At 50.8% G+C, this 25,912-nt stretch overlaps 1 protein-coding gene across 1 annotated transcript in view; it reads left to right on the top strand.

Annotated features, from left to right (window-relative positions):
* Positions 1–223: 223 nt before the first annotated feature.
* The window catches only part of LOC123347481, a 74,710-nt gene continuing 49,021 nt past the window's right edge, over positions 224–25,912 (top strand). The window contains exon 1 of the mRNA XM_044984886.1: positions 224–295. Within this exon, the coding sequence (XP_044840821.1) occupies positions 250–295 (46 nt within the window). The 5' untranslated portion in view covers positions 224–249. The remainder of the gene's footprint in view (positions 296–25,912) is intronic.

Below are 25,912 nucleotides of genomic sequence, written 5' to 3'. Positions count from 1 at the left end.
CGAAGGAGACAAGCTGAGATTTCAGTCCTGGAGCACAGCTGAATTCTCCCCCTTTGTGTCTGGGGACATGTCCCCTTTTAGCCCGAGCCTCCCTCTGTCACCCCTTTTATCCTCGCTGAGTGAAACCCGCATGCAAATCCCGGTTCCTGTTTAAATACAACCCCCCGGTTCTAGGAGCCGCAGTCCCGCTCCGGCACTGAACTGCCCAGTCCTGCCGGCTGGGCGCATTTTTGTCCTTGATTGCAAATAATGGCGTTTCTGGTGCATTTCCTTTCCCTGCTGGCTGCCCCGGGATGTAAGTCACTGCGGCAGGGGAAGGTCAATGCAGCGCGATGGGGGATGATTCGGGTAATTGATGCGATGTTTTCCTTTCCCCTCAGGTGTCCTGTCCCAAGTGCAGCTGGTCCAGTCCGGCCCAGGCGTGGTGAAGCCCGGAGAGACCCTCGCACTGACCTGTTCTATCACCGGTGACTCGGTCACTAGCAGGTACTGGGAATGGGTCCGACAGGCTCCCGGGAAAGAGCTGGAGTGGGTGGGACAGATCGACTGGTACAGCTCCAACTGGCGCATATACTACGGCCCGTCTTTCCAGAGCCGCGCAACCCTCAGTGCAGATTCCTCCAAGAACCAGTTCTCGCTGCAGCTCCGTTCTCTGACAGCTGCAGACACCGGCACCTATTACTGCGCCAGTGACACAGAGCAGAGCGGGACTGGTACAAAAAGAGGAAGCGGATTCTGAACAGCGATACCAAGTTCACTAGTGTCCCCTGAACGAGTCAATAGAAAAACAAAGACTGGGCTGCGGAGAACCTAGGCAGGTGAAGGGAAACGACGTTTACAGACAAAATGAAGCGGCAGCGTTGCCTGGTGGACAGGGCAGTGCACTGGGCCTCAGGACACCTGGGTTCCCTTCTGCCACTGACCTTCTGGGTGAGTTTTGACAAGTCATTTTCCTGCTCTGTGCCTCTGTTTCCTCTCCTACTCTGTGTCTGTTTAGACTGAGATCTTTGGAGTGGAGAGTCTCCCTAACTGTATGTTTGGGACTTCTAGAGAACCAGTCATTAGTACTAATAACAATTACATTATTTATTTCAAAGACTCGGGCTCATTCATATCTTCTTTTCTTGCTGACAAAATATCTAGCAGATGAGATAATATCGTCTTACGTCACTGTCCCCTTTCTGCCTACCTAGCTCACGCTGTTGTATCTTGTCCTAGGCTGAGATTGGGGCTCTTTCGGGGAGGAACCATCTTTGCAACCTGTTTTCTTACAGCCCCTCGTGTTGACTGGTTTTAGGATGGTTGGAGACCAGTCGAGAGATTCGTCTCCCTACCTGCCTCTATCATCGGGGTTTAAGATTGCCCAGAATAAAACCCAACAAGAGAATGCAGGAGTAAAACGTTTATTAGACTAACAACAGTTCAACGAGGTAAGTAAACTGGGTATGCTACAGAGGACTCCCAAACACTGGTAAGTAAAGTAAAGTAAATCTGCAAAAGTGACACTATAACTATACTGCCTGTGACCCTAACGGTTTACTCCTGCCCCAAGACGGGTCCCAGGTAAGGGGTATGGTCTCTACCATATCTTGCTGTCAGGGGCGGCTCTAGGTATTTTGCCGCCCCAAGCACGGCAGGCAGGCTGCTTTCGTGGGCTTGCCTGCGGGAGGTCCCCGGTCCTGTGGATTCGGCGGCCCGCCTGCGGGAGGTCCGCCGAAGCCAGGGGACCAGCCAACCCTCCGCAGGCTGCCGCCAAAGGCAAACCTGCCTGCCGCCCTCGTGGCAACCGGCAGAGCACCCACCACAGCTTGCTGCCCCAAGCACGCGCTTGGCGTGCTGGAGCTTGGAGCCGTCCCTGATTGGAAAACGTCACTTTTCAACTCCGTACTTCCCCCAACTGCTCGTACGTGCACAGAAACTGCAGGTGCCCTTTGACTCACCAGTTCTCCCTGGAACTTTTGGGGGAAAACAACTGGTGAATATTTTCAAAAGAAAATTACATCTCAGCTGAGCTTCCACTCACCTGGAAACCAACGACTTTGAGATGAAGCCCAAATTAAGATCTCCCTCTTCCCTTTGAGCCATAGATGAAGACATTGGTAAACATTATTATTTTTAATATCAGTCTTCCTGCGTGAGCTTGAGCAACTCAGAGCCAGATTTTAAAAGGTATTTAGTTTCCAAAGAAGGACATTGGCATCTAATGACATTTTGAAGATGCCTAAAATACTAAATTCCATTGAAATCAGCAGGGGTTAGAGGTCTGGACACTTTTGTAGATTCCACTAGGTGCCTTATTCCATTTTAGGGCACCTAAATACCTTTTAAAATCTCCCTCTTTGTGCCTGGGTCCCTGCTTGGTAGAAAGTACATTTTGTTACATCACTGGAGTGTTGTGAGGTTAAATACATAAATCTGGTGAGGTGCTGAGATGCTATGGTCCTGGGTGCTCCCAGAAGTAGGCAAGACAGGCTGATGGAAAATATGACTATAGATATTTGTGGCATTGTAGTTACCAGAGTGTCAGAGCCGATGCTTAATGAAGCCAAAGAAAAGATTCCCACTGAGTTCAATGAGCTTTGGGTCAGGCCTAGAGCAAGAGAAAAGAGTTGTCCATTTTCTCTGAACCCCACGAAAAGAAAACGAGACGGCTCAGGAGGAAGTTTGTCTCTTATAAGGAGAGGGATCCTTGCAAATAGGTGACTGTTCCCTGTGTAGTAAGAGGAGGCCCAGTCATGGACTCACAGATTGTGCCCACTCTTGGCCCCGTGCGGTCCGTGGGGGGTGCCCCTTTCAGTGCGACAGCCCTTCTCGGGGGTCCACTCTCTCTCGGGGTCAGGCCCCTCCACCTCCTGGAGCCGCACCTCTCTGAGCCTTAGCACGTCTGTCTCTGCCGTGGGCCCCCTCAGGGAGTCCCCTCGCTCTGGGCCCCCCGGGCCTCCTCACCCCCGAAGGGGTTGATGCCCCCTGTTCTCTAGCCCGGAGCGACTCTCAGACAGCATAAAACAGGAGGGTTTATTGAGAGCTGAACACAGCACAGGAAACTCTCAGGGCCTCAGGCCTGGCCTCTCTCAGTCACAGCACATCCCAGTTCCCCTGCAGGCAGGGGGGCTCTGCCTGCTCCCCCTCTCCAGCCCCGAGCCCCCCTGCTTCCCAGCTGGGCATCTGATACCCCCGGCCCCAAGCCGCCTCTGTCCATTCTCTTCTCTCCAGGTAAACAGGGTCGTAAACAGGCAGGCCTGGGTCTCCTCTCCTCTCAGCCCCCCTCTGACCCCTCCAGCTGGAGCTGGCTGGTCAGGTCACCGGGGTCCTCTCTCTGCAGCCCTTTGTCCTCCCACTGGCCAGAACCGGCTGTGTCTCCTGAGCTGGGTCTCCGGGTCACCAGGTCACCAGTCACCGGGGTCACCATCCTCCAGGCCATCAGCTGGGGTCCCGAGTCCCTCTCCGGTCCTCTGTAACAACAAACTCCCTTTTCCCTCCCCTCGTTAAACGAGTAACACCCAGGGACATTGAGTCCCACCCTCTGTGCATGCAACCCACTGGAAAACACAGAAAACCCCAAGAAACCCCCCACTTCGTCACAGGCCCTGAGATACAAACCTTGGTATCAGAGGCCCGGTATGAGGCCTAAGGCCTGAACTAAAGTAATGGTCAAGGCTTTGCTAACATAAAGCAAAGTGAAGCTGTGAGCCAGAGGCAAGCCCTGCTCACAGAAGCTGGCAAGGAAAGGGCTGATGCTGCAGAAAGAGACATACCTAAAAGGTATTGGACACCATACTTGTACACTCGACACAGATAACAAGGAACAGGCCGACACATCCCAATGACAGGGCCAAAAGAGGAATATGATGGAGAGTTGTTTTGTTCGAACCAACATGTACAAGGGGAGAGGCGGCACCTTGCTACGTAGAGGGGTTGTACCCAGGGCCGGCATTAGGCCAATTCAACCAATTCCCCTGAATCGGGCCCCGCCCCTGAGAGGGCCCCACACCCATGCCCCAGTACGGCGTACCGGCAAGAGCCAGTGTGCTGTACCGAGGTGGCCCAGCTTCCCCAGGGGGCAATTTAAAGGGCCTGGGGCTCCCAGCAATGGCTGGAGCCCCAGGCCCTTTAAATTGCCACCGAAGCCCTGCTGCTGGAGTCCTGGGTAGGGCTGTGGGGCTGTGGGGGCTATTTAAAAAGTCCGGGGCTCCCGTTGCTTCTACCACCCTGGCCCTTTAAATAGCTGCTGGAGCCCCACCGCTTCCCCAGGGCTCCCGCAGCTATTTAAAGGGCTTGGGTGATAGAAGCAGGGGAACCCTGGGCCTTTTAAATAGCCCCCAGAGCCCTGTGGTAGCAGGGGGATCCAGCTGCCTCTGCCTCCCCGATGCTTTAAATAGCCACGGGAGCCCCGCCTCTTCCCCCAGGGCTCCCTCGGCTATTTACAGGGCAGGGGTCGTGGAAGCAGGGGAGCCCCAGGCTGCTGCTGCTGCTAACCCGGTGGGGGAGGGAGGAGGAGGGGGCACTCACCATACAGGGTGGGCTATACCCCCTGGCCGCAGCCAGCCCATGCTGGACCCCCTGCCTGCACCAGCCCCACACCCCCTGCCCTTCCCGCACCAACCCTGCACACCGTCGTGCCCACACCAGCCCCGCACCTTCTGCCCTGTCTCCAGCCAACCCCTGCCTCACTCCCTTGCCTGAAGCCAGCCAGTCCCACACTCCTCTGTCTCCAGCCCTGCCAACCCCTGCCGCACCTGCCCCTGCAGCCCTGCCTGAAGCCAGCCCACCCACCCCACACACCCCTGGCTCCAGCCAGACCCGCACCCCTTGCCCTGCCTGTGGCCAGATCCTACTTCCAGCCAGCCCCTGCCCTGCCTCCAGCCAGCCCCATGTCCACTGGTACCCTGCAGTTCCCAGGGCAGTAACCCTGCACACCTGCTTCAATGAAGGGGGCAGGGAGCAGCTGGGACCCACACATGTGCACACCCTAGGGTGACCAGACAGAAAGTGTGAAAAATCAGGATGAGGATGGGGGGTAATAGGATCCTATATAAGAAAAAGACCCAAAAATCAGGACTGTCCCTATAAAATCGGGACATCTGGTCACCCTAGCACACCCCCAGGGAGTGGTGGGGACCCACACATGTGAAACAGAGCTCATTTCTAGTTCAGGCCCATCTTTTTTAAAAAGAACTTTAGGTAGGGTTAACATACAGCCGTATTTTGCCGGACATGTCGGGCTAAATTTTAAAAATTCCTCTTGGGAAAATACGGATGTATGGTAACTCTATTGGTACAAGAAATACATACTGTGGCACAGCCCTTAAATCAGAACTTTTTATAGGGAACTGGTTGCTAAGAAATGAAAGGCCTTTTTTTTAACATGTTTATTTTTTAGTCATCCCTGCCAGGGTCCCGCTGAAAATGTTCGAATTGGGCCCCGCACTTCCTGAAGCCGGCCCTGGTTGTACCTTGCTACGTAGAAGGGTTGCACCTCAATACGTCAGGAGTGATGTGTAACTTGTTTGTACCTGGGTATAAGAATGCATCCCTGGGGCGGTGTCTTTGTCCAGCCCAGGGGGCAGTGGAAAGTCCCGCCACTGACTGAGCTGAGTCCATTGCCAGGGGGTACATATATACTGGCTAGCAGCGCCTTAGCAGCACCTTGGACTTCATTTGCCCGGGAGCTGGAGACTGTGTTTCTCTTCGACAATAAACCTGGCCGACGTGCCTTCGTACCTTACTAGAGTCTGTGGTCATTGGGGGTTCTCTCGGGGTCTGCTGTGTCAGCGATCTGCGCAGAGCTGGGGCAGACACAGAGGGAACACACGCACGCAGCCGAGTGATATCAACATTGAACAGAGCAGAGCACCACACCTGTTTAAATCTGTCTCTGTCCCAGCAGCACCCGGAAAGACAAACTGCAGCCCCCTGGGTCTGTGCAGTTACCAGCCACTCCACTGAGGACTTTCCCCTCCAACACCAGGGAACATGAGACTTTGGCTCCATTTACTTTTCCTTGGGGCTGCTCTGGAAGGTATTTTCTCCCTATACATGCACTGGGGAAGGGGGCAACAATTCCTGGTTTTCTGCAATGATCTAAAAAGGTATTTTGTAACCTGCTTTTATTGATATTCATCTCCTGTTAACTGATGGGGAATAACAAGGAGTCCTTGTGGCACCTTAGAGACTAACACATTTGTTTGGGCATAAGCTTTTGTGGGCTAGACCCTACTTCATCAGATACATGGAGGAAAACAGACAGGAGCAGGTATAAATACATGAAAGGATGTTGTGGAGTTGTGCAGGCTAAATGGTTTTATAAAAATTTAATAAGTGAATATAATGTAACTGGAATATGCTTCATGCAAAAGGTATCTTGTAAGGTATCTTACAAATCTTATAATCTACTGAGTGTGATCATCCTATTTGTATAAATGTACCACTCTTGTATCTAAAACTAGAAATATGAAATATAATTCTGAGGGCCTATTGTAATTATGCAAAGTGTGGGCCATTAATGGTGGTTTGATATCTTGATGACTCCCATTAACTAGGACCATTGTCTGCAGATGGCTATTATTTACCTGTGAGTCTTCTTGTATATATGTGTGATGGCAGGTGGGTAATGAAGTCTTGCAATAACATGTGATCATGTTGCCTGAACTGGAATCCATCTTTAACCTGGTGCTTTTCCAGTGAGGAGGGTGGAAACCCAGAGGGACAAAGGGTTCCCACCTTATGCAAAAGATATATAAAGGGGTGGAACAGAAGAGAGGGGAGGAGAGGAGCCATCATGAAGAATCCCCTAGCTACCACCTGAGCTGGAACAAGAGCTGTACCAGGGGAAAGAATCATGCCCAGGCCTGGAAGGTGTCCAGTCTGAGAAAAAAAACTTACTGAAGCATCTCTGAGGGTGAGATTATCTCTATTCAGTTTGATTAGACATAGACTTGTGCATTTTATTTTATTTTCCTTGGTGACTTACTTTGTTCTGTCTGTTACTACTTGGAACCACTTAAATCCTACTTTCTGTATTTAATAAAACCACTTTTTACTTACTAATTAATTCAGAGTATGTATTAATACCTGGGGGAGCAAACAGCTGTGCATATCTCTCTATCTGTGTTATAGAATCATAGAATCATAGAGTCTCAGGGTTGGAAGGGACCTCAGGAGGTCATCTAGTCCAACCCCCTGCTCAAAGCAGGACCAAACCCAACTAAATCATCCCAGCCAGGGCTTTGTCAAACCTGACCTTAAAAACCTCTAAGGAAGGAGATTCCACCACCCTCCTAGGTAACCCATTCCAGTGCTTCACCACCCTACTAGCGAAAAAGTTTTTCCTAATGTCCAACCTAAACCTCCCCCTCTGCAACTTGAGACCATTGCTCCTTTTTCTGTCATCTTCTACCACTGAGAACAGTCTAGATCCATCCTCTTTGGAACCCCCTTTCAGGTAGTTGAAAGCAGCTATCAAATCCCCCCTCACTCTTCTCTTCTGCAGGCTAAACAATCTCAGTTCCCTCAGCCTCTCCTCTAGAGGGAGAACAATTGATGAGTTTACCTTGTATAAGCTTTATACAGGGTAAAATAAATTTATTTGGATTTAGAACCCACTGGGAGTTGGGCATCTGAGTGTTAAAGTCAGGAACACTTTTGTGAGCTGCTTTCAGGTAAACCGGCAGCTTTGGGGCAAGTAATTCGACCCTGGGTCTGTGTTGGAGCAGACGGGAGTGTCTGGCTCAGCAAGACAGGGTGCTGGAGTCCGGAGCTGGCAGGGAAAACAGGGATAGAAGTAGTCTTGGAACATCAGGGGGCAGCTCCCCAGGGGGTTTCTGTGATCCAACCTGCCACAGATGTTTCATGTGACTGGTTCCCTCACTGTTCCCTTTTCTCCCTCCCCTTTCCCACAGGGCCCGGTCACAGATTGCTCTGACCCAGTCCGGTCCAGAAAGGAAGAAGCCTGGAGAATCCAATCAGCTGAAATGCGCCATGAGCGGGTTCGCTATCACCGACTATTATATGGACTGGGTCAGACAGGAGCCGGGAAAGGGGCTGGAGTGGCTGGTCAGCTACTGGAAACCAGGGCAGAGCGAGTATTATTCTCCCACCATCCAGGGGCGATTCACAGCCTCCAAGGACAGCTCCAACTTCTACCTGCAAATGACCGGCCTGAAGCCCGAGGACACCGCCGTGTATTACTGTGGGAGAGACACAGTGTGGGGAAGCCGACCTGGGCTCAGACAAAAACCTCGCCCTGCAGAGACCGGGGAAGGGATTTCCTGGGGGTGGCGCTTTCGCTCCATAGCAATGAGAAGAGAGAGACAAAGTATTTCCCCTTAAGGAGATCTCACACAACTGCCAGGGGAGAGACAAGTTTTGCTGACTCCATCTGCCCCTGGGGAGCGCAGGGAGCAGATGCCCAGTGGCTATTTTAGAGAAAGAGCAGGTGCATCCGCCCTCACTCTGCGATGCTCCCACTGACTCACCAGGGCTTTCTGCTCAGCCAGTCTCCAGTGCGAGGCTGCCTCCTTTTCCCATTGAAGGGAGAAGCTGAGCCCCGAGGGAAGGTCAGTGGCAAAACTGAGCCCTGATGACGATGATTGACTGAAAGGGAGGGGTCACTAATCTAGAGGTGACCTTCCCCCTCAGCCCGTGGATAATTCTCTGTGGGTGAAATTCACCCCGTGTGGAGGCCTTACACACAGGGGCGGCTCCAGGCACCAGCGCAGCAAGTGTGTGCCTGGGGTGGCAAGCCACAGGGGGCAGCGTGCTGGTCGCTGTGAGGGCGGGAGTCAGGCGGCCTTCAGTGTCCTGCCTGTGAGAGGTCCGCTGGTCCCACGGTTTTGGCGGCAATTCGGTGGGGGGTAAGCCAAAACCTCGGGATGGGCAGATCACCCCCAGAAATGCCGCCAAATCTGCATGACCCCAGACTGCCCGCAGGTGTGCCGCTGAAGGCCGCCTGACTGCCATGTTTGGGGTCACAAAAAACATAGAGCCGCCCCTGCTTACACAAGGGCCTCTGCCTGTACTGTGTCCCGCCTAGCCAGAGGAATCTCTTCACACCACGCAGCAGTTTAGAAGGGCACAATCCTGATTCCCCTGCCTTCCCCCTTCTGTTGACACTGAAGCCTGTGCCAGGTGGGTGGGATATGGGTAGGGCCGGTGCAACCCGTTAGGCGACCTAGGTGGTTGCCTAGGGCTCTACAATTTGGGGGCAGTGACCGCGGTGGTATTACGGAGGCAGGACCTTCTGCCGCCTCTGTGAGGGGGCAGCATTTTGGGGTTGGACCTTCCGCCGCCTAGGGCGGCAGAAAAGCTGGCAACACTCCTGGATATGGGCCTTGTAACAGGGCCCCCTGCCCACCCCTCTTCCTGGGGCCCTCTGCGGCCCCAGTACAGCACAGGGAGGTTCTCTTTGTGCAGCACCCCTGGCTTTATTTACACAAGTTCTCCCACCACCAGTGATACTATTTACAGAGCTGGCAGGCCTGACAATCTCCTCTCCTACCCGGAGTCTGCCCTCAGCCTGGAGACTGACCTTCCCCTGGCCACTCCCCTTCCTCTGGCTGCCAGCCCAGGGCCGCCCAGGGGATTCCAGGGGCCTTTGGCAGCGGGGAGCCCCTGCTTCAGTGGTAATTCGGCAGCGGGGGTCCTTCCACTCCGGGACCCGCCACCGAAGGGCCCCGAAGACCTGCAGCGGGGACCCCCCACCGCCGAATTACTGCCAAAGCGGGACCCGCCACCGAAGTGCAGCCTGGTCTTTGGCAGTAATTCAGCGGTTGGGGGGTTCCCCGCCGTGGGTCTTCGGGGCCCTTTGGCGGTGGGTCCCAGAACAGAAGGACCCCCCCACCACCGAATTACCACCGAAGACTGGGCTGCACTTCGGCGGCGGGTCCCGCTTCGGCAGTAATTCGGAGGCAGAGGGTCCTTCCGCCCGGCGCTGTAGACGCAGAGAAGAAGAAGCTCTGGGGACCCAGGCACCATGAGAGTTTACCAGGACCTCTGGAACGAGTGAAGGACCCTGCTCCAGGGCCTGCGAAAAACTCCCAAGTGGCTCCTGGATTGTTTTCACCCCACTGACATGTGGAAATCACTGCACAGCAGGGCCACCCAGAGACGGGGGCAAGTGGGGCAATTTGCCCCGGGCCCAGCAGGGGCCCCCAAGAGAGTTTTTCGGGGCCCCTGGAGCAGGGTCCTTCACTCGCTCTGGAGGCCCTGGAAAACTCTCGCAGTGACCAGGCCCCCGGAGCTTCTTTGCTCCCGGTCTTCGCTGGCGGGGGGTCCTTCCTCTCCGGGACAGAAGGACCCACGCCGCCACTGAATTACCGCCAAAGAGGGACCCACCGCCAGAGTGCAGTGGGATTTTCAGCGATAATTGGGCATCAGGGACCCGCCGCCGAAGTGCCCCGAAGACCCGTGGTGGGGGCTGCACTTCGGCGGCGGGTCCCGCTTCGGTGGTAATTCGGCGGTGGGGGGTTCCTGCCATGGGTCTTTGGGGCACATTGGGGAGGGTCCCGGAACGGAAGGACCCTCCCCCGCCGACTTATCGCCCCCCACTGCCCAGGACCCCAGGCCCCGGAATCCTCTGTCCGGCCCTGGCTTTAGTTTGCCCACCCCTGTCCTAGCGCCTGGTCTGTTCACTCTCTCTGGGGCACCTGGCACTGGCCACTGTCGGAGACAGGACACTGGGCTGGATGGACCCTTGGTCTGATCCAGTCTGGCCGTTCTTATGTTCCTAATTACAGTCTAGGTCCCATAGTCCTAGGCACGGTACAAACACAGACCATAAAACCTCTCTCAGTCCCACTGAGTTTACAACCCGAGTGTAAATGGGAAGTGGCGTGTGACTGGGAACAGAAATAGAAACACGAATATAAATATCAGCCGTGCAGAATCATCTTCCTTCAAAGTAGCCTGGATCCTCCCTCGACTCCCCCTGCAGAAAATCTCCCAGACACGCCGCTCTCGGCCCACTAATGTCAGGGAGGCTCCACTGCAAAACCTTAACTCTGCCCTCAGACTCCCCCCCCCCCGCAGCTTCTCCCACTTGCTCCGAACACGATGGTTCCTAGTGTCACGGATCATTTCAATGGAGCCGGTCACTGCCGGGAAGGGAAAGGGGCTTCCGTCCCCAATCCCCCCCGCGCCATGGGGAATCTTCCCTCTCCAGCGGGTGGCCCAGCCCAGTGGATCCCTGGGACACGACCCCTCCCCAGATACTGACCCCCCTGACCAGACATTGCATGGTCCTTGTGCCCCTCGATGCGTGGAACAGGGCTCCAGAGCTGAGTCCCCCCTGAATCACAAATAACACCTCACAATAACCAGGCCCTCAGTTCCTGTGTGGGGAAATACAGTCATTTGAGGAACCTGTTCATTCCTCCCAGGGCAGGGGTCCGAAAGTGTCAGCAGGACCCCAGCGCCCTGTGCCCGGCGCTGCACAGACACAGGACGGGACAGTCTGTCTCCTGCACCCGGAGCGCTGGGGCGAGTCACTCAGATCCCTGGCAGCAGGAGTGTGTGTCTCTTATCAAGCGGGGACATGCAAATGAGAGAGACAGTTTCCTGTTTAAATCTGTGCCTCTCTCTGCCCAGGCTGCACCCGGAGACACAATCCGAAGCCCCTGGTCTGTGCAGTGACCAGCCAGTCCCTGAGAACTTTCCCCTCCAGCACCTGGGAAAATGGGATTTTTGCTCCTTGTAATTTTCGCTGTAGCAGCTTTGGAAGGTATTTTCCTCCTCTGAGTAACTGGCAGAGTGAGAAGAATATTGTGTTACCGCTGTTTTTATACCGATATTAATGGCCTGTCTTTATTCCCAGGTGTCCGGTCCCAGGTGCAGCTGGTGGAGTCCGGAGGGGATGTGAAAAAGCCCGGAGACTCTCTCCGCCTCTCCTGCAAAGCCTCCGGCTTCACCTTCAGCAGCTACTACATGAACTGGGTCCGACAGGCTCCTGGCAAGGGACTAGAATGGGTCGCCCAAATTCAAGTCACCTCTACATACTACGCTGATTCAGTGAAAGGCCGATTCACGATCTCCCGGGATAATTCCAAGAGTGAGCTGTATCTGCAAATGACCGGACTGAAGCCCGAGGACACCGCCCGCTATTACTGTGCGAGAGACACAGTGACACGAAACCGGTTTGTGATCAGACAAAAACCCAGGCTGTAGAATCGCGCTTCTCCCGGCAGCCGCGCGGGGGCAGCAGTGACACACACACCGCTCCGGGCTGGGACAGGAGACCCGGCACCCGGGTGAATGTAACACAAACCTCCCAGCTGTTTTAACCCTTCCGTTCCCTGGCAACGTGTTTCCCCATCCTGCCCAGAGCCCCGCTGGGGGCAGAGATCCCCCGCTTCATCTGTGAACCCCAATCCGGAGTGAGTCCTGTTCTCAGTCTCTCTCCCGTCTCTGACCCGGCACGTTGGCTCTCCCGGGGCCCGTCTCGGTGTCAGACTCACAGGACAGCGTCTGTCAGTGTAAACGGGACAAGCGCATTGGGGTTCGCATCAGACCCAACGGATGGAGCGAATTTCTCATGGGGCCAAATCCTCCCCTGGTGTAAAGTCACCGCAGCTGCTTCCGCTAGACTCGAGTTACTCCGGATTCACACCAGGGAGGCTCTGGCCCTTTCAGCAAACTGGGATGTTTAGCGCATTAACGCAGCGGAAGGTGATTAGTTCATTATAACCCGTGTGGGGGTCCCTCACCGGGGCATCTCGGCCCCTTCACACGCGGTTATCGCCTTTCTCCCCACAGCGCCGCCGGGAGGCCGGGAACTATCCCAGCTCCTGGTTCAGAGAGGGGAGACTGAGGCACGGAGAGCTGGAGGCTGGATATGGAAATGGGCCATTCAGAGTCCGGGCCGGGCTGTGGGCAGAGATCACCCAGCGCCTGGACAAACACCACTCCGCTGAGCCTGGGGATGTGGCACCGCCGGGACTTTCCCAAGCGGCTCGTGGATTGTTTTCACCCCACGGACACTGGGAAATCACCGCCCAGACTCTCCGCGGGTGTCAGTGGGTGGAGCTGAATGAGCCCCACTCTAGCGACCAGGTAAATGTGGGCACTGCTGGGACTTTCAAAAGAGACTCGCGTTTTGTTTTTTGTTTTTTTTCATCCATGTGACATTTGGAAATCACAGTCTTAGCGTGAACGGTGCAGCTAAGGATCCAGCCCACAATAAAGTTCTACAATTTCATAGAGTCACCATGGAAATAAAAGAGCCCTGCCCCTCAGCCCTTAATGACATTGTCATAAACAGTTAGTTAAGGGTTAAGGTTTTTGTCTACCTGTAAAGGGTTAACAAGCAGTACCTGTGGACACCTGACCAGAGGACCAATCAGGGATAAGATATTTTCAAATCCCTGTGGAGGTTTTTTTTTTTTCTGTTCTTTGTTTCTTAGAGAGTCTCTCTTGGGAATTAAGAGAGTCCAGAGATCTTAATCAAGTCCTCCCAGGTTTCTGCAACAAATTCTTCTATTCAAGCTAGTGAGTATTAGCAAGGAACTAGTATTCTTATACTTTTATTTCTGTATTTGCAATTCTGTGTTTTGCTATAGAATTTCTTTAAGTCTGTACTGTGATTGCTTTTACTGAGAAAGAAAGGAGGGGGAATTCTCTCCAGAGATTGATAAGTTTAGACCCTGTATATTGTTCCAATTTGGTTACAGAGACAGTGACTTTTCTTTTTATTCTTTAATAAATTCTTTTCTATTAAGGACTTGGTTGATCTTTCTTTGGGTGGATTCTCAGGGAAAGGGGAGGGGGAGGTATCCCTCTGTAGTTAAATCCCGGTGTCTCTCCTAGGAAAAGGGAGGGGGGAGGAAGCAGGGGGGAATGGTTTATTTCTCCTGGGTGTAAGAACTCCATAGATTTGGGGCTCTTGGACTCCCCTAGGATTTTGGGGAAGGACTGTGTCTCAATCCACATACCTGATTGAGTGGTGGCAACTTTTACTAGATCTAAACTAGGATTTTAGTTTAGAGGGAAACCAGTGCAGGTCCCCACATTGAAACCCAACAGCTCTAAGTGGGGGTGAGACCTATGACAGACATCATCAGTGTTTCCCCAGTAATTGAAATTTGGGAGGGAGGGTTTGAATTTACAGGGGGGGTCAGAGCCAATGGGGGGTGGGACCTTGAGGGTGAAGTTGGGCTGAATGACACCATAGTAAGAACTGAAAATGTTTCATGACCATTTTATAAGATTTAACTCATGTTTTAAAATCATCACACAAAGTAAAGTTGGCTACTCAAGCCTTCTATGAAGTGCTAAGTCTACATCCTTCTTGGTTTCTTGTTATAGTTTTGCACAACTCTGTTAATGAACTTCTTGACTGGAATGCATTCATCTATTGTGGCTTCTCATGTGTCCGGTACTTCCATTCCTTCAACTGATATGCTCATTAGTTCATTCACATCATCAGACAGAAGGCGACCTCTTTCTGAACACAAAATTCTATTCAATGATGAAAAACAACCCTCACCTGTAGCTGTTGTGACTGGGAGTAGCAAGAGATGAGTTCCTACTTCTTTCATCCCAGGAAACATGGCATAAAGATTGTCTCAAGCCACTAGTGATGATAAAAAAGAAGTTGAAGTCAAAGCTTCATTCATTCGTCCTATGATATTCCACTCTGTGTTCAAATTCTCTATTCTGTCCTGAGCACATGGCAGCCCCATTGCTAGTAGTGCCTCACTCCACTCAACTGTTGGTGTTTTATAAGACAGGGGTCTGTAAAAGTTACATAGAGGTTGAATAGAATCTAGAAGTCGTTGTTGTAGATTTTTAATAATCAAGTCTGTGTAATTTTTCAGTAGCCTTAACAAACACTTCTTGCCCTCTTCCTTTAAGAATTCAATATAAATGACTTCATTAGTTAACTTCTGGACTGAAGTCTTTGCTTCTTCCAGTACATGTTCAGTGGATAGCTCTCTGATTGATCCAAATGTAGTTTCTATGGCTGGACAAAGATCTGCTACTGTTGTAGCAGATGCCTGGATGGCGTTGTTTAATTGTTCAACTGTAGACTTACGAGAGAGAGAATGGCAATAGTCTTCTCTGAACATAGTAGCAAAAATGATACACCAGCCTCACTCCTTAGATCCGTCCCATCTTGGTAGATACTTTCCAAAGCCAGTAATAATGGCTGGAGTAATTTTAAGACAACAGCCAAGGATCGCTCATGAGAAAGCCAGAGGGTTTTCCCAGGTTGGACTAATTTGAACTTTGGTAACAGTGTATCTTCTATTTTTTTAAGATATTCAGTCTTTTTGGACTCTTGCTGAAAAAAGAATATAATGAAGACAATAAATTTATAGCTTTTTAATGTCTTTTGAAGAGTCTGCAGCTTGTACTCCTGCTGTTTAGAATAGATGGCTTCTGCGTTGTGTATAGGAGAGATTAGGGTTACACTTTTCTCTGACAGGTTTCAGAGTAGCAGCCGTGTTAGTCTGTATCCGCAAAAAGAACAGGAGTACTTGTGGCACCTTAAAGACTAACAAATTTATTTTAGCATGAGCTTTTGTGAGCTATAGCTCACTTCTTCGGATGCATAGAATGGAACACACAGACAGGAGATATTTATACATACAGAGAACATGAAAAGGTGGAAGTATGCATACCAACAGGAAGAGTCTAATCAATTGAGATGAGCTATCGTCAGCAGGAGGGAAAAAAAACTTTTTGAAGTGATAATAAAGATGGCCCATAGAAGGTGTGAGGAGAACTTAACATAGGGAAATAGATTCAATTAGTGTAATGACCCAACCATTCCCAGTCTCTGTTTAGGCCACAGTTAATTGTGTCTAGTTTGCATATTAATTCAAGTTCATCAGTTTCTCTTTGGAGTCTGTTTTTGAAGTTTTTTTGTTGCAAAATTGCCACCTTCAAGTCTGTCACTGAGTGGTTAGAGAGGTTGAAGTGTTCTCCCACTGGTTTTTGAATGTTATGATTCCTGATGTCAGATTTGTGTCCATTTATTCTTTTGCGTAGAGACTGTCCGGTTTGGCCAATGTACATGGCAGAGGGGCATTGCTGGCACATGATGGCATATATCACGTTGGTAGATGTGCAGGTGTACGAGCCCCTGATTTCATGTCTGATGTGATTAGGTCCTATGATGGTGTCACTTGAATGGATATGTGGACAGAGCTGGCATCGGGCTTTATTGCAAGGATAGGTTCCTGGGTTAGTGTTTATGTTGTATGGTGTGCGGTTGCTGGTGAGTATTTGCTTCAGGTTGGGAGGCTGTCTATAAGCGAGGACTGGCCTGTCTCCCAAGATCTGTGAGAGTGAGGGATCATCTTTAAGGATAGGTTGTAAATCTTTGATGATGCGCTGGAGAGGTTTTAGTTGGGGGCTGTAGGTGATGGCTAGTGGCGTTCTGTTATTTTCTTTTTTAGGCCTGTCCTGTAGTAAGTGGCTTCTGGGTACTCTTCTGGCTCTGTCAATCTGTTTTTTCACTTCAGAAGGTGGGTATTGTAGTTTTAAGAATGCTTGATAGAGATCTTGTAGGTGTTTATCTCTGTCTGAGGGATTGGAGCAAATACGGTTGTATCTTAGAGCTTGGCTGTAGACAATGGATCATGTGGTGTGAACGGGATGGAAGCTGGAGGCATGTAAGTAAGTATAGCGGTCAGTGGGTTTCCGGATTAGGGTGGTATTTATGTGACCATCATTTAGTAGCACAGTAGTGTCTAGGAAATGTACCGCTTGTGTGGATTGGTCTTGGCTGAGGTTGATGGTAGGATGGAAATTGTTAAAATCACGGTGGAATTCCTCGAGGGCTTCTTTTCCATGAGTCCAGATGATGAAGATGTCATCAATGTAGCGCAAGTAGAGTAGGGACGTTAGGGAACGAGAGCTAAGGAAGCGTTGTTCTAAGTCAGCCATAAAGATGTTGGCATACTGAGGGGCCATGCAGGTACCCATAGCAGTGCCACTGACTTGAAGATATATATTGTCCCCAAATGTGAAATAGTTGTGGGTGAGGACAAAGTCACAAAGTTCAGCCACCAGGTTAGCCGTGATATTATCTCTGAGTAAAGCTTGTACTCAGGGGCGGCTCCAGGCACCAGCGCTCCAAGCACGTGCCTGGGGCAGCAAGCCACTGGGGGCGTTCTGCTGGTCGCCGCGAGGGCGGCAGGCAGGCTGCCTTCCACGGCTTGCTTGCGGAGGGTCCCTGGTCCCGTGGCTTCGGTGGACCTCCTGCAGGAGGGTCTGCTGAAGTCACGGGACAGAGGGTCCACTGAAGCCACGGGACCAGCGGACCCTCAGTGCTTGGGGCGGAAAAATTTCTAGAGCCGCCCCTGCATTTATTCACTCTAATTTAAGGTTTGACATGCCGGTAATACATTTTAATGTTTTTAGAAGGTCTCTCTATATAAGTCTATATATTATATAAGTAAACTAGTGTTGTATTGTAAAATAAACAGGGTTTTCAAAATGTTTAAGAAGCTTCATTTAAAATGAAATTAAAATGTTGATCTTACGCCGCCGGCCTGCTCAGCCCCCTGCTGGTCTGGGGTTCTGTTCACCTAGGCCGGCAGCAGGCTGAGCGAGGCCTGCGGCCAGGACCCCGGCTGGCAAGGATCCATCAGCCAGAACCCCAGACCAGCAGCGGATTGTGCAGGGCCAGCAGCCAGGACCCAGAGGGCTGGGGGTGGGCTGGAGTCAGCGCTGGGGGCTGGAGGCATCAGGGCAGAGGGGGGGCTAGGTATGGGTGGGGGCAGGGGTGGCTCTAGGAATTGCGCCGCCCCAAGCAGGGTGGCACGCTGAGGGGGGTGCTCTGGCGGTCGCCGGTCCCGTGGCTCCGGTGGACCTCCCGCAGACGTGCCTGGATGCTCCACCGAAGCCGCGGGACCAGCTGACCCTCCACAGGCACGCCTGCGGGAGGTCCACCGGAGCCGCCTGCCGCCCTCCCGTGGGACGCCGCCCCAAGCACGCCCTTGGCGCGCTGGGATCTGGAGCCGGCCCTGGTTACATGCCTAACTCCCACTGACTGTCAATAGCAGTTTGGCGTCTAACCTCTAGGCACCTGCTTGCACCTTTAGGTGCCCAAACATGCTTGAAAATCTAGCCCATTGTGCTTTACCCAAATGTTTTCAGTTAAATATGTGTTTTGATGCGTGTTCAACTTAAACCCAGGCTTCTCATCTCATTGGGAATGTTGGAAACCACTTATCCATTAGTATTAGCAATCCGGCTGGAGCAGTGGGGAACAGAGCAGGTGAAGCCCACAGAGCCTGCCAAACGTACTTATTCTGTTTATGGTACCTCTGTTGATTATAACAACTGGAGCTGGATCCGGCAGCCTCCTGGAAAGGGAGCTGGAGTCATTGGGATTGATCTGGATAAGTGGAGAAATTGGATACAGATCGAAACAGCATCACCAGAGAAAGTGCTAAAGGCCAGCTCTATTTGCAATTGAACAACATGGAAGCTGCAGACACCACCACGTGTTACTGTTAGACAGCACAGAGCACTCACGCAAAATCCGTCCTGCCCACAGTCAGCTCAGACCCTGCCACCCGTGCCCGACGCACTGAGCAAGCCTGCACAGGAGTGTGACGGGAGATAACATCTGCTGCAGGCAGCCAGGAACAGAGAGAGAGAGAAGTGGGTAGATGAAAGCCTGACTTTTCACTTTCTCCTACCGGATTCTGAGTTAGTCAGTGTAACCACACAAATGTATCCCTGCATGACAGATAGAACTAATCTCTGTGGAACATTTCATAACAAAACACATGGCTATTATTCATGGTTTTATATAGACAAATCCCACTTGTTTCACTGTACCATTGTTCTGGGTGCTACACATCATGTTTACCTTCTGCTTTCACCATGAGTGATAAATTCAGACATAATCAGTAAATCGGAAAAGTATAGAATAATGTGAACATAGCGCTATGGATTTGCATCTCCTCTAGGGTCTGGGGTTCTCCATAGAGCTTAGGCACCAAAATCAAATGAATTTCAATATATGTACTTATATGTTCCCCCTATCACAATAGCACCCGAGTAGCTCACAATACTTTAATTCCTTTACCCTTATAACACCTGTCAGGGACGGAAATAGAATAACTCCCTTGTACTGATGGAGGCCCCCAATGAGATTAAGTGCCTTTCCCAAAGACACACCAGTCTGGGAATTAGACCCAGATCTCATGATTTCCAGACCAGTCACTTAGTTGGGGCATAGCTGGAATAACTCAGTGCAGCCATTTTAGTTCCCCTCATTGTAGTATGGGGGAGATTCATAAAGATTAATAACTGTAACATTATAAAGCCCTTCAGAGTAGAGAGCTATCTTGATCTCCATTTTAAAGATGGAGAACTGAGGTATAATAAAAAGATGAAAGGCCAGATTTGTAAGGGGAGTAAGGCATCTAGTGAGATTGCAAAAACTACCGAGGTCCCCAAATCTCCATCATTTCAACAAGTGTTAAGTACCTAGATACCTTTAAGAAAATCTTAGGTGCTTAAAGACACAGACACCCAGGGATATTTCCAAAAGAGACTGAGGGAGTGAAAGTGCCCCTTAGCAGGGGAGGGAGAGCTCAGTGGTTTGAGCATTGGCCTACTTAAACCCAGGGTTGTGAATTCAATCCTTGAGGGGGCCATTTAGGAATCTGGGGAAAAAATCTGTCTGGGAAGGGGCCCTGCTTTAAGCAGAAGTTTGACTAGATGACTTCCTGATGTCCTTTCCAACCCTGATATTCTATAACTGAGAATGCCAAATTCATGATGAACTGCTGAGAAATAGGCTAAACACAACCCAGAACTGCTGGTTACTCTTTGATAAGATATACCAAACCAGCCACAAAATTAAACTCCTGTTTCACCACACTGGCTAACAAGAAAACATAAAGGCAGTTTCCTCAGGCATTCCAGTTCTGATATCACCACCAAAACCACTGGATTCAGAGATGAGTGGTTCTTTACAACTAATTTAATCAAATAATAGGTTTTTCTGATCCCAAAGGACCAGCCACACACCCAGGTCAATATATAACTTAGATCCTACCCAAAAATCACACTAGTGCTAATCTTTTAGTATCTAAAATCTAAAGGTTTATGCATAAAAAGAAAGAAAGGTGAAAGTTAAATTTGGTTAAAGGAATCAATTCCATACAGTGATGGTAAAGTTCTTGGTTCAGGCTTGTAGCAGTGTTGGAATAAACTGCTGGCTTAAGTCAAGTCTCTGGAGTACATCCACAGCTGCGACGGGTCATTCAGTCCTTTGTTCAGAGCTTCAGTTTGTACCAAGGTTCCTCCAGAGGTAAGAAGCAGGATTGAAGACAAAATGGAGGGGTTTCCAGGGCCTTTCATAGCTTTTGCCATGTGGAGGGCATCCCATTTTTCTTACTGTGGAAAATCACAGCAACAAGATGGCGTTTGGAGTCACATGGTGGGCAAATCCCATGTCCATGCATTTCGCCTAGTCAGAGCAGGACATTTCATTAAGTGTAGATGGGCGTCTCCCATGGTCCATTGTTAGTTAAATGTTCTTTGCATGGATCAGTCAATTTGAATAGTCCCTCCAAGGCAGAGGTGGGCAAACTATGTCCCTCGGGCCACACCCAGCCAGCGAGACCCCCTTGCCCAGCCGCTGAGCTCCTGGCCCAGGAGGCTACCCCCGGCCCCTCCCCTGCTGTTCCTCTTCCCCTGCAGCCTCAGCTCGCTGTGCCACCGGCGCAATGCTCTGGGCGGCTGGCCAGCACAGCTGCCATGCTGCCACCTGACCCGGTGCTCTGGGTGGTGCAGTAAGAGGGCAGGGGAGTTCAGGGTGGTGGTCAGGGGGTGGAGGTGTAGACAGGGGTCGGGGAAGTCAGAAGGTGGGGAACAGGGGTGGTTGAATGGGGGAAGGGGTCCCAGGAGGGCAGTCAGGAAGGAGGTGGGGTTGGATGGGGTGGGGAGGGGCAGTCAGGGGCAGAGGGTCCGGGAGTGGTCAGGGGATAGGGAGCAGGGGGGTGGTGGATGGGGTAGGAGTCCTGGGAGGGCTGTCAGGGGGCAAGACGTAGCGGGGGGTCAGATAGGGGCCGGGGTCCAGGCCACGCCTCGCTGTTGGGGGAGGCACAGCCTCCCCTAACCAGCTCTCCATTCAATTTTGGAAACCTGATGTGGCCCTCAGGCCAAAAAGTTTGCCCTCCCCTGCTCCAAGGTGTTCTGGGTAATAACTTGGTGGGCATTGCCCCAGGAGCAAACATTTGAAATCCAAGTATAGAGCCCCCCAATACTTATAATGTCACATACAAAAATGATACTTGCATACAGATAGCATAATCATAATCAACAAATCAAACCTTTTCATATACACACCACTCGACAACCTTTGTACAAGATTTGCTGCAAATATGTAACAGTGGTTGCAACAATGAACTATATAGTCATATTTTAATCAGATAATGTCACAGGGTCATTAGGAAAGTCAGGGGAAGTTGGGTTTCTGGCCTGATTAGACACATTAGTAAATCTTTATCTGCATCTTTGGGTGCCTAAATTCTTTTGAAAAACTGCCCCCAAGGGGCTTGCCGAAAGTGACACAGGAAATCTATGGAGACTGCTACCCCTTCCCTTCTCTGTTATGCCCCTTATTAATATACACTAGGCTGTTCATTAATTGCAGATAACTCAGTGTTATGAGAATGCCTGGTCTCACTTTCAGGTGACATTGTAAACAAGAAGTGGGCAGCAGTATCTCCCATAAAGGTAAACAAACATGTTTGTCTTAGTGATTGGCTGAACAAGAAGTAGGACTGAGTAGACTTGTAGGTTCTAAAACATTATATTGTTTTATTTTTGAATGCAGCTTTTAGTACATAATTCTACATTTGTAAGTTCAATTTCCACAATAAAGAGATTGCACTCCCATACTTCTATTAGGTGAATTGAAAAAATACTATTTCATTTAAAAAGAATGAGGAGTACTTGTGGCACCTTAGGGGGGAAATTAGCATGGGGAAATAGTTTTTAGTTTGTGTAATGACCCACCCACTCCCAGTCTTTATTCAGGCCTAATTTGATGGTGTCAGGCTTGCAAATTAATTCCAGTTCTGCAGTCTCTTGTTGGAGTCTGGTTTTGAAGTTTTTTTGTTGAAGAATTGCATCTTTTAGGTCTGTAATTGAGTGATCAGGGAGGTTGAAGTGTTCTCCGACTGGTTTTTTAATGTTATAATTCTTGACAACTGATTTGTGTCCGTTTATTCTTTTGCACAGAGACTGTCCATATTGGCCAATGTACATGGCACAGGGGCATTGCTGGCACGTGGCATATATCACATTGGTAGATGTGCAAGTGAATGAGCCCCTGATGGTGTGGGTGATGTGATTAGGTCTTATGATGGTGTCCCTTGAATAGATATGTGGACAGAGTTGGCAACGGGGTTTGTTGCAAGGATAGGTTCCTGGGTTACTGGTTTTGTTGTGTGGTTGCTGGTGATTATTTGCTTCAGGTTGGGGGGTTGTCTGTAAGTGAGGACGGGCTTGTCTCCCAAGGTCTGTGAGAGTGAGGGATTGTCCTTCAGGATAGGTTGTAGAACCTTGATGATGCGCTGGAGAGGTTTTAGTTGGGGGCTGAAGGTGACAGCTAGTTGCGTTCTGTTATTTTCTTTGTTGGGCCTGTCCTGTAGTAGGTGACTTCTGGGTACACTTCTGGCTCTGTCAAGCTGTTTCTTCACTTGAGCAGGTGGGTATTGTCATTTTAAGAACACTTGATAGAGATATTATAGGTGCTTGTCTCTGTCTGAGGGATTGGAGGAAATGCGGTTGTATCTTAGAGCTTGGCTGTAGACAATGAATCATGTGATGTGGTCTGGATGGAAGCTGGAGGCATGTAGGTAGGTATAGCGGTCAGTAGGTTTCTGGTATAGGGTGGTGTTTATGTGACTATTGCGTATTTGCACTGTAGTGTCAAGGAAGTGAATCTCTTGTGTGGACTAGTCCAGGTTAAGGTTGATGGTCAGATGGAAATTGTGGGAATCCTGGTAGAATTCCTCCAGACCTTCTTTTCCATGGGTCCAGAAGATGAAGATGTCATCAATGTAGCACAAGTAGAGTAGGAGTGTTAGGGGACGAGAGCTGAGGAAGCGTTGTTTTAAGTCAGCCATTAAAATGTTGGCATACTGTGGGGTCATGTGGGTACCCATAGCCGTGCCGCTGACTTGAAGGTATACATTGAAGTTATCCTGTTGATAATAGCCCACTGTAATTGATTTGTCTCATTAGAATTGGTAAGGCAATCCCCATCTTTTCATGTTCTCATATATATATCTTCCTACTGTATTTTCCACTCCATGCATCTGATGAACTAGGTTTTAACTCAGGAAATCTTATGCTCAGATAAATTTGTTAGTCTCTAAGGTGCCACAAGTACTCCTCGTTCTTTTTGCTGATACAGACTAACATGGCGACCACTCTGAAAACTATTTATTTTGTTTTTACAGTGCAAATATTTATAATAAAAATAATAATATAAAGTGAGCATTGTACACTTTGTATTCTATCTTGTAATTTAAATCAATTTATATGAAAAAGTGGAAAACATACACAAATATTTAAATAAATTGTATTCTATTATTGTTTAACAATCGGATTAACGGCAAACTGAGGCAAAGGTTACTTTAAGTGGCATCCCAAGGTCACACCAGGGGTTTGTAGATCGGTGACGAATGTAATAACCAGGACTCCAGTCTCCCAGGCTGAGAAGCTACACACGGGACCCTCCTTCCTACTCTCAGGAAGCCCCATCCCGCTGTCAGGATCTGGGTGCTGAGCTGAGCCCCCTGTCTCTGTGTGGTATAAATGGGATACTTGTCTCCGAGGGGATATTGCCATGTGCTGAGACACCGCCCACTGTCATCTCTTATACCCACCCTGGGAAACCCGCATGCAAATCCCTGCCCTGGGGGGGTCCTGTTTAAATACCTATCCCTGGTTCTAGGAGCCTCAGTCTCTCCCCAGACACAGAACTGCCCGGTCCTGCCCACTGGGGTGTTTCCCTCATTTCATGAAAACGAGAATGAAATCTCTGTGGCTTTTCCTTTCCCTGCTCTCAACCCTCACCTGTGAGTGTCTCTGGGGCAGTGGGGGGAAAAGGACAGAGCCATGGATTTGTTCAATGGCTAATATTGTCTTTGCTTTTTTTCTCCTTTTCCCAGGTGTTCTGTGTGAGGTGCAGCTGGTTCAGTCCGGCCTGGGGGCGGTGAAGCCCGGAGAGACCCTCACCCTTAGCTGCGCTGTCTCCGGTGAAACTGTCGATAGTGGCTATGGTTGGAGCTGGATCAGGCAGCCTGCAGGGAAAGGGCTGTAGTGGATGGGACATATTTTCCAAAATGTTGGCGGAGAGTGGGAAACAGCTTATACCCCGTCTCTCCAAAGCCGAGTAACCATCTCTGCAGACACCGCCAAGAACCAGGTCTCCCTGCAGCTCCGCTCGCTGACAGCTGCAGACACCGGCACCTATTACTGCGCAGGAGACACAGTGACGCAGAGCAGAGCGGGACTGGCACAAAAAGGGGAAACGGATTGTGAGCAGCGCAGGGAGACAATATGAGCTCCGATTCCCATAATAAAACCGAAAGAAAACGCAAAGGGGAGGCGGGTAAGGAATGCAAGGGAATTTATTTTATATATTTAGACCATGGTCGGCCTGAGCATCATTTCTCCATTAGGTAAATGTATATTCAGGAGCCCACTGCAGGTTGTTAGTTGCAGAAACACAGAGAAAGTCTGACTCATCTCAGAGTCCTACTCAGAGTAATTCACATAATTAATGGAAGGAGTCTGTCATTTATAAGGAATAGGATATGCAAATAAGGGAGACAGTTTCCTGTTTAAGTCTGTCCCTTTCTCAACCCAGGCTGCACCCGGAGCAGGGCCGGCTCTAGGTTTTTTGCCGCCCCAAGCAAAAACAAATTTGGCTCCCCCCAGACATGAGGGCCCTCTCCTGCCCAACAGTGCCCCCCCACTCACACCCCCTGCTGCCCCAGCACTGGGCTCCCCCCGAAACGTGGGATCTGCTACCAGCACACAGCAGCTGAGCCCTGGCCCAGCTGTGACTCTGTCCCCATGCGGGTGGAGCTGCTGGGCGGCGCGGAGCGGGAGTACTTCCAGGTGGCGGTGCAGCTACGGGGCGGCGCGAAGAACACGGCCCCCCTCCCTGGGCTTCGCGGCGCTGCTGGTGGCCAAGGTGGATCAGTTCGTGCTCACCGCCCTCACCCCCAACATGCTGGCAGCCGAGGACCTGGAGAGCCCCCCGGACCTGCTGCTCTTCAGCCTCACGGTGCCCTGGCCCAGCCCCGGCGGGCGGGAAGGCGAGGATCTCCGGCTGCGAGGCTACGGGCTCAGCACCGACGAGCCCAGCCGGCCGCTCACCTCCTCACACGCTCCGGGAGCCCCTCGCCACCATCGCAGCTGGGGCTCGGCTCCAGGGGACCATGCTTCCCTCCCTCCCTGGCTCCTCACATAATCTGGGCAGGGCCACCCGGAGGATTCAGGGGGCCTGGGGCAAAGCAATTTCGGGGGCCCCTTCCATAAAAAAAAGTTGCAATACTATAGTAACGTATTTGGAAATGTAAAAAATAACCAGTGAAATACATTCAAAAATTAATTTGTAATAATTTGAAAATACACCAAATACATGAACTGCTTTACTGGCCTGTCTACATTTGCAATTACATAAAGGGCTGTTGCTGGGTGATGGTGATGGTTGGTGCCAATGGGCTGCCGTTGCCTGGGGGTGGTGCTGCTGTTGCCCAGGGCTGGGTGGGGAGCTGGGCTCTGGGTTGGGGGGTGCCTGGTTCACAGGAGCTGGGCTCAGAGCGGGGGTCAGGGCTCTGGGGGGGATGGGACCGGGAGGGTGCTCAGCTTAGAGGGGCTGGACTCGGAGCTGGGGGTCAGGGATGGGAGGGATGGGGTCGGA

Source organism: Mauremys mutica, chromosome 13 (genome assembly GCF_020497125.1).
Source record: "Mauremys mutica isolate MM-2020 ecotype Southern chromosome 13, ASM2049712v1, whole genome shotgun sequence".
Classification (NCBI taxonomy): Eukaryota; Metazoa; Chordata; order Testudines; family Geoemydidae; genus Mauremys; species Mauremys mutica.
The sequence above is the reverse complement of the archived record's forward strand: the minus strand, read 5'-3'. Positions and strand labels throughout refer to the sequence as shown.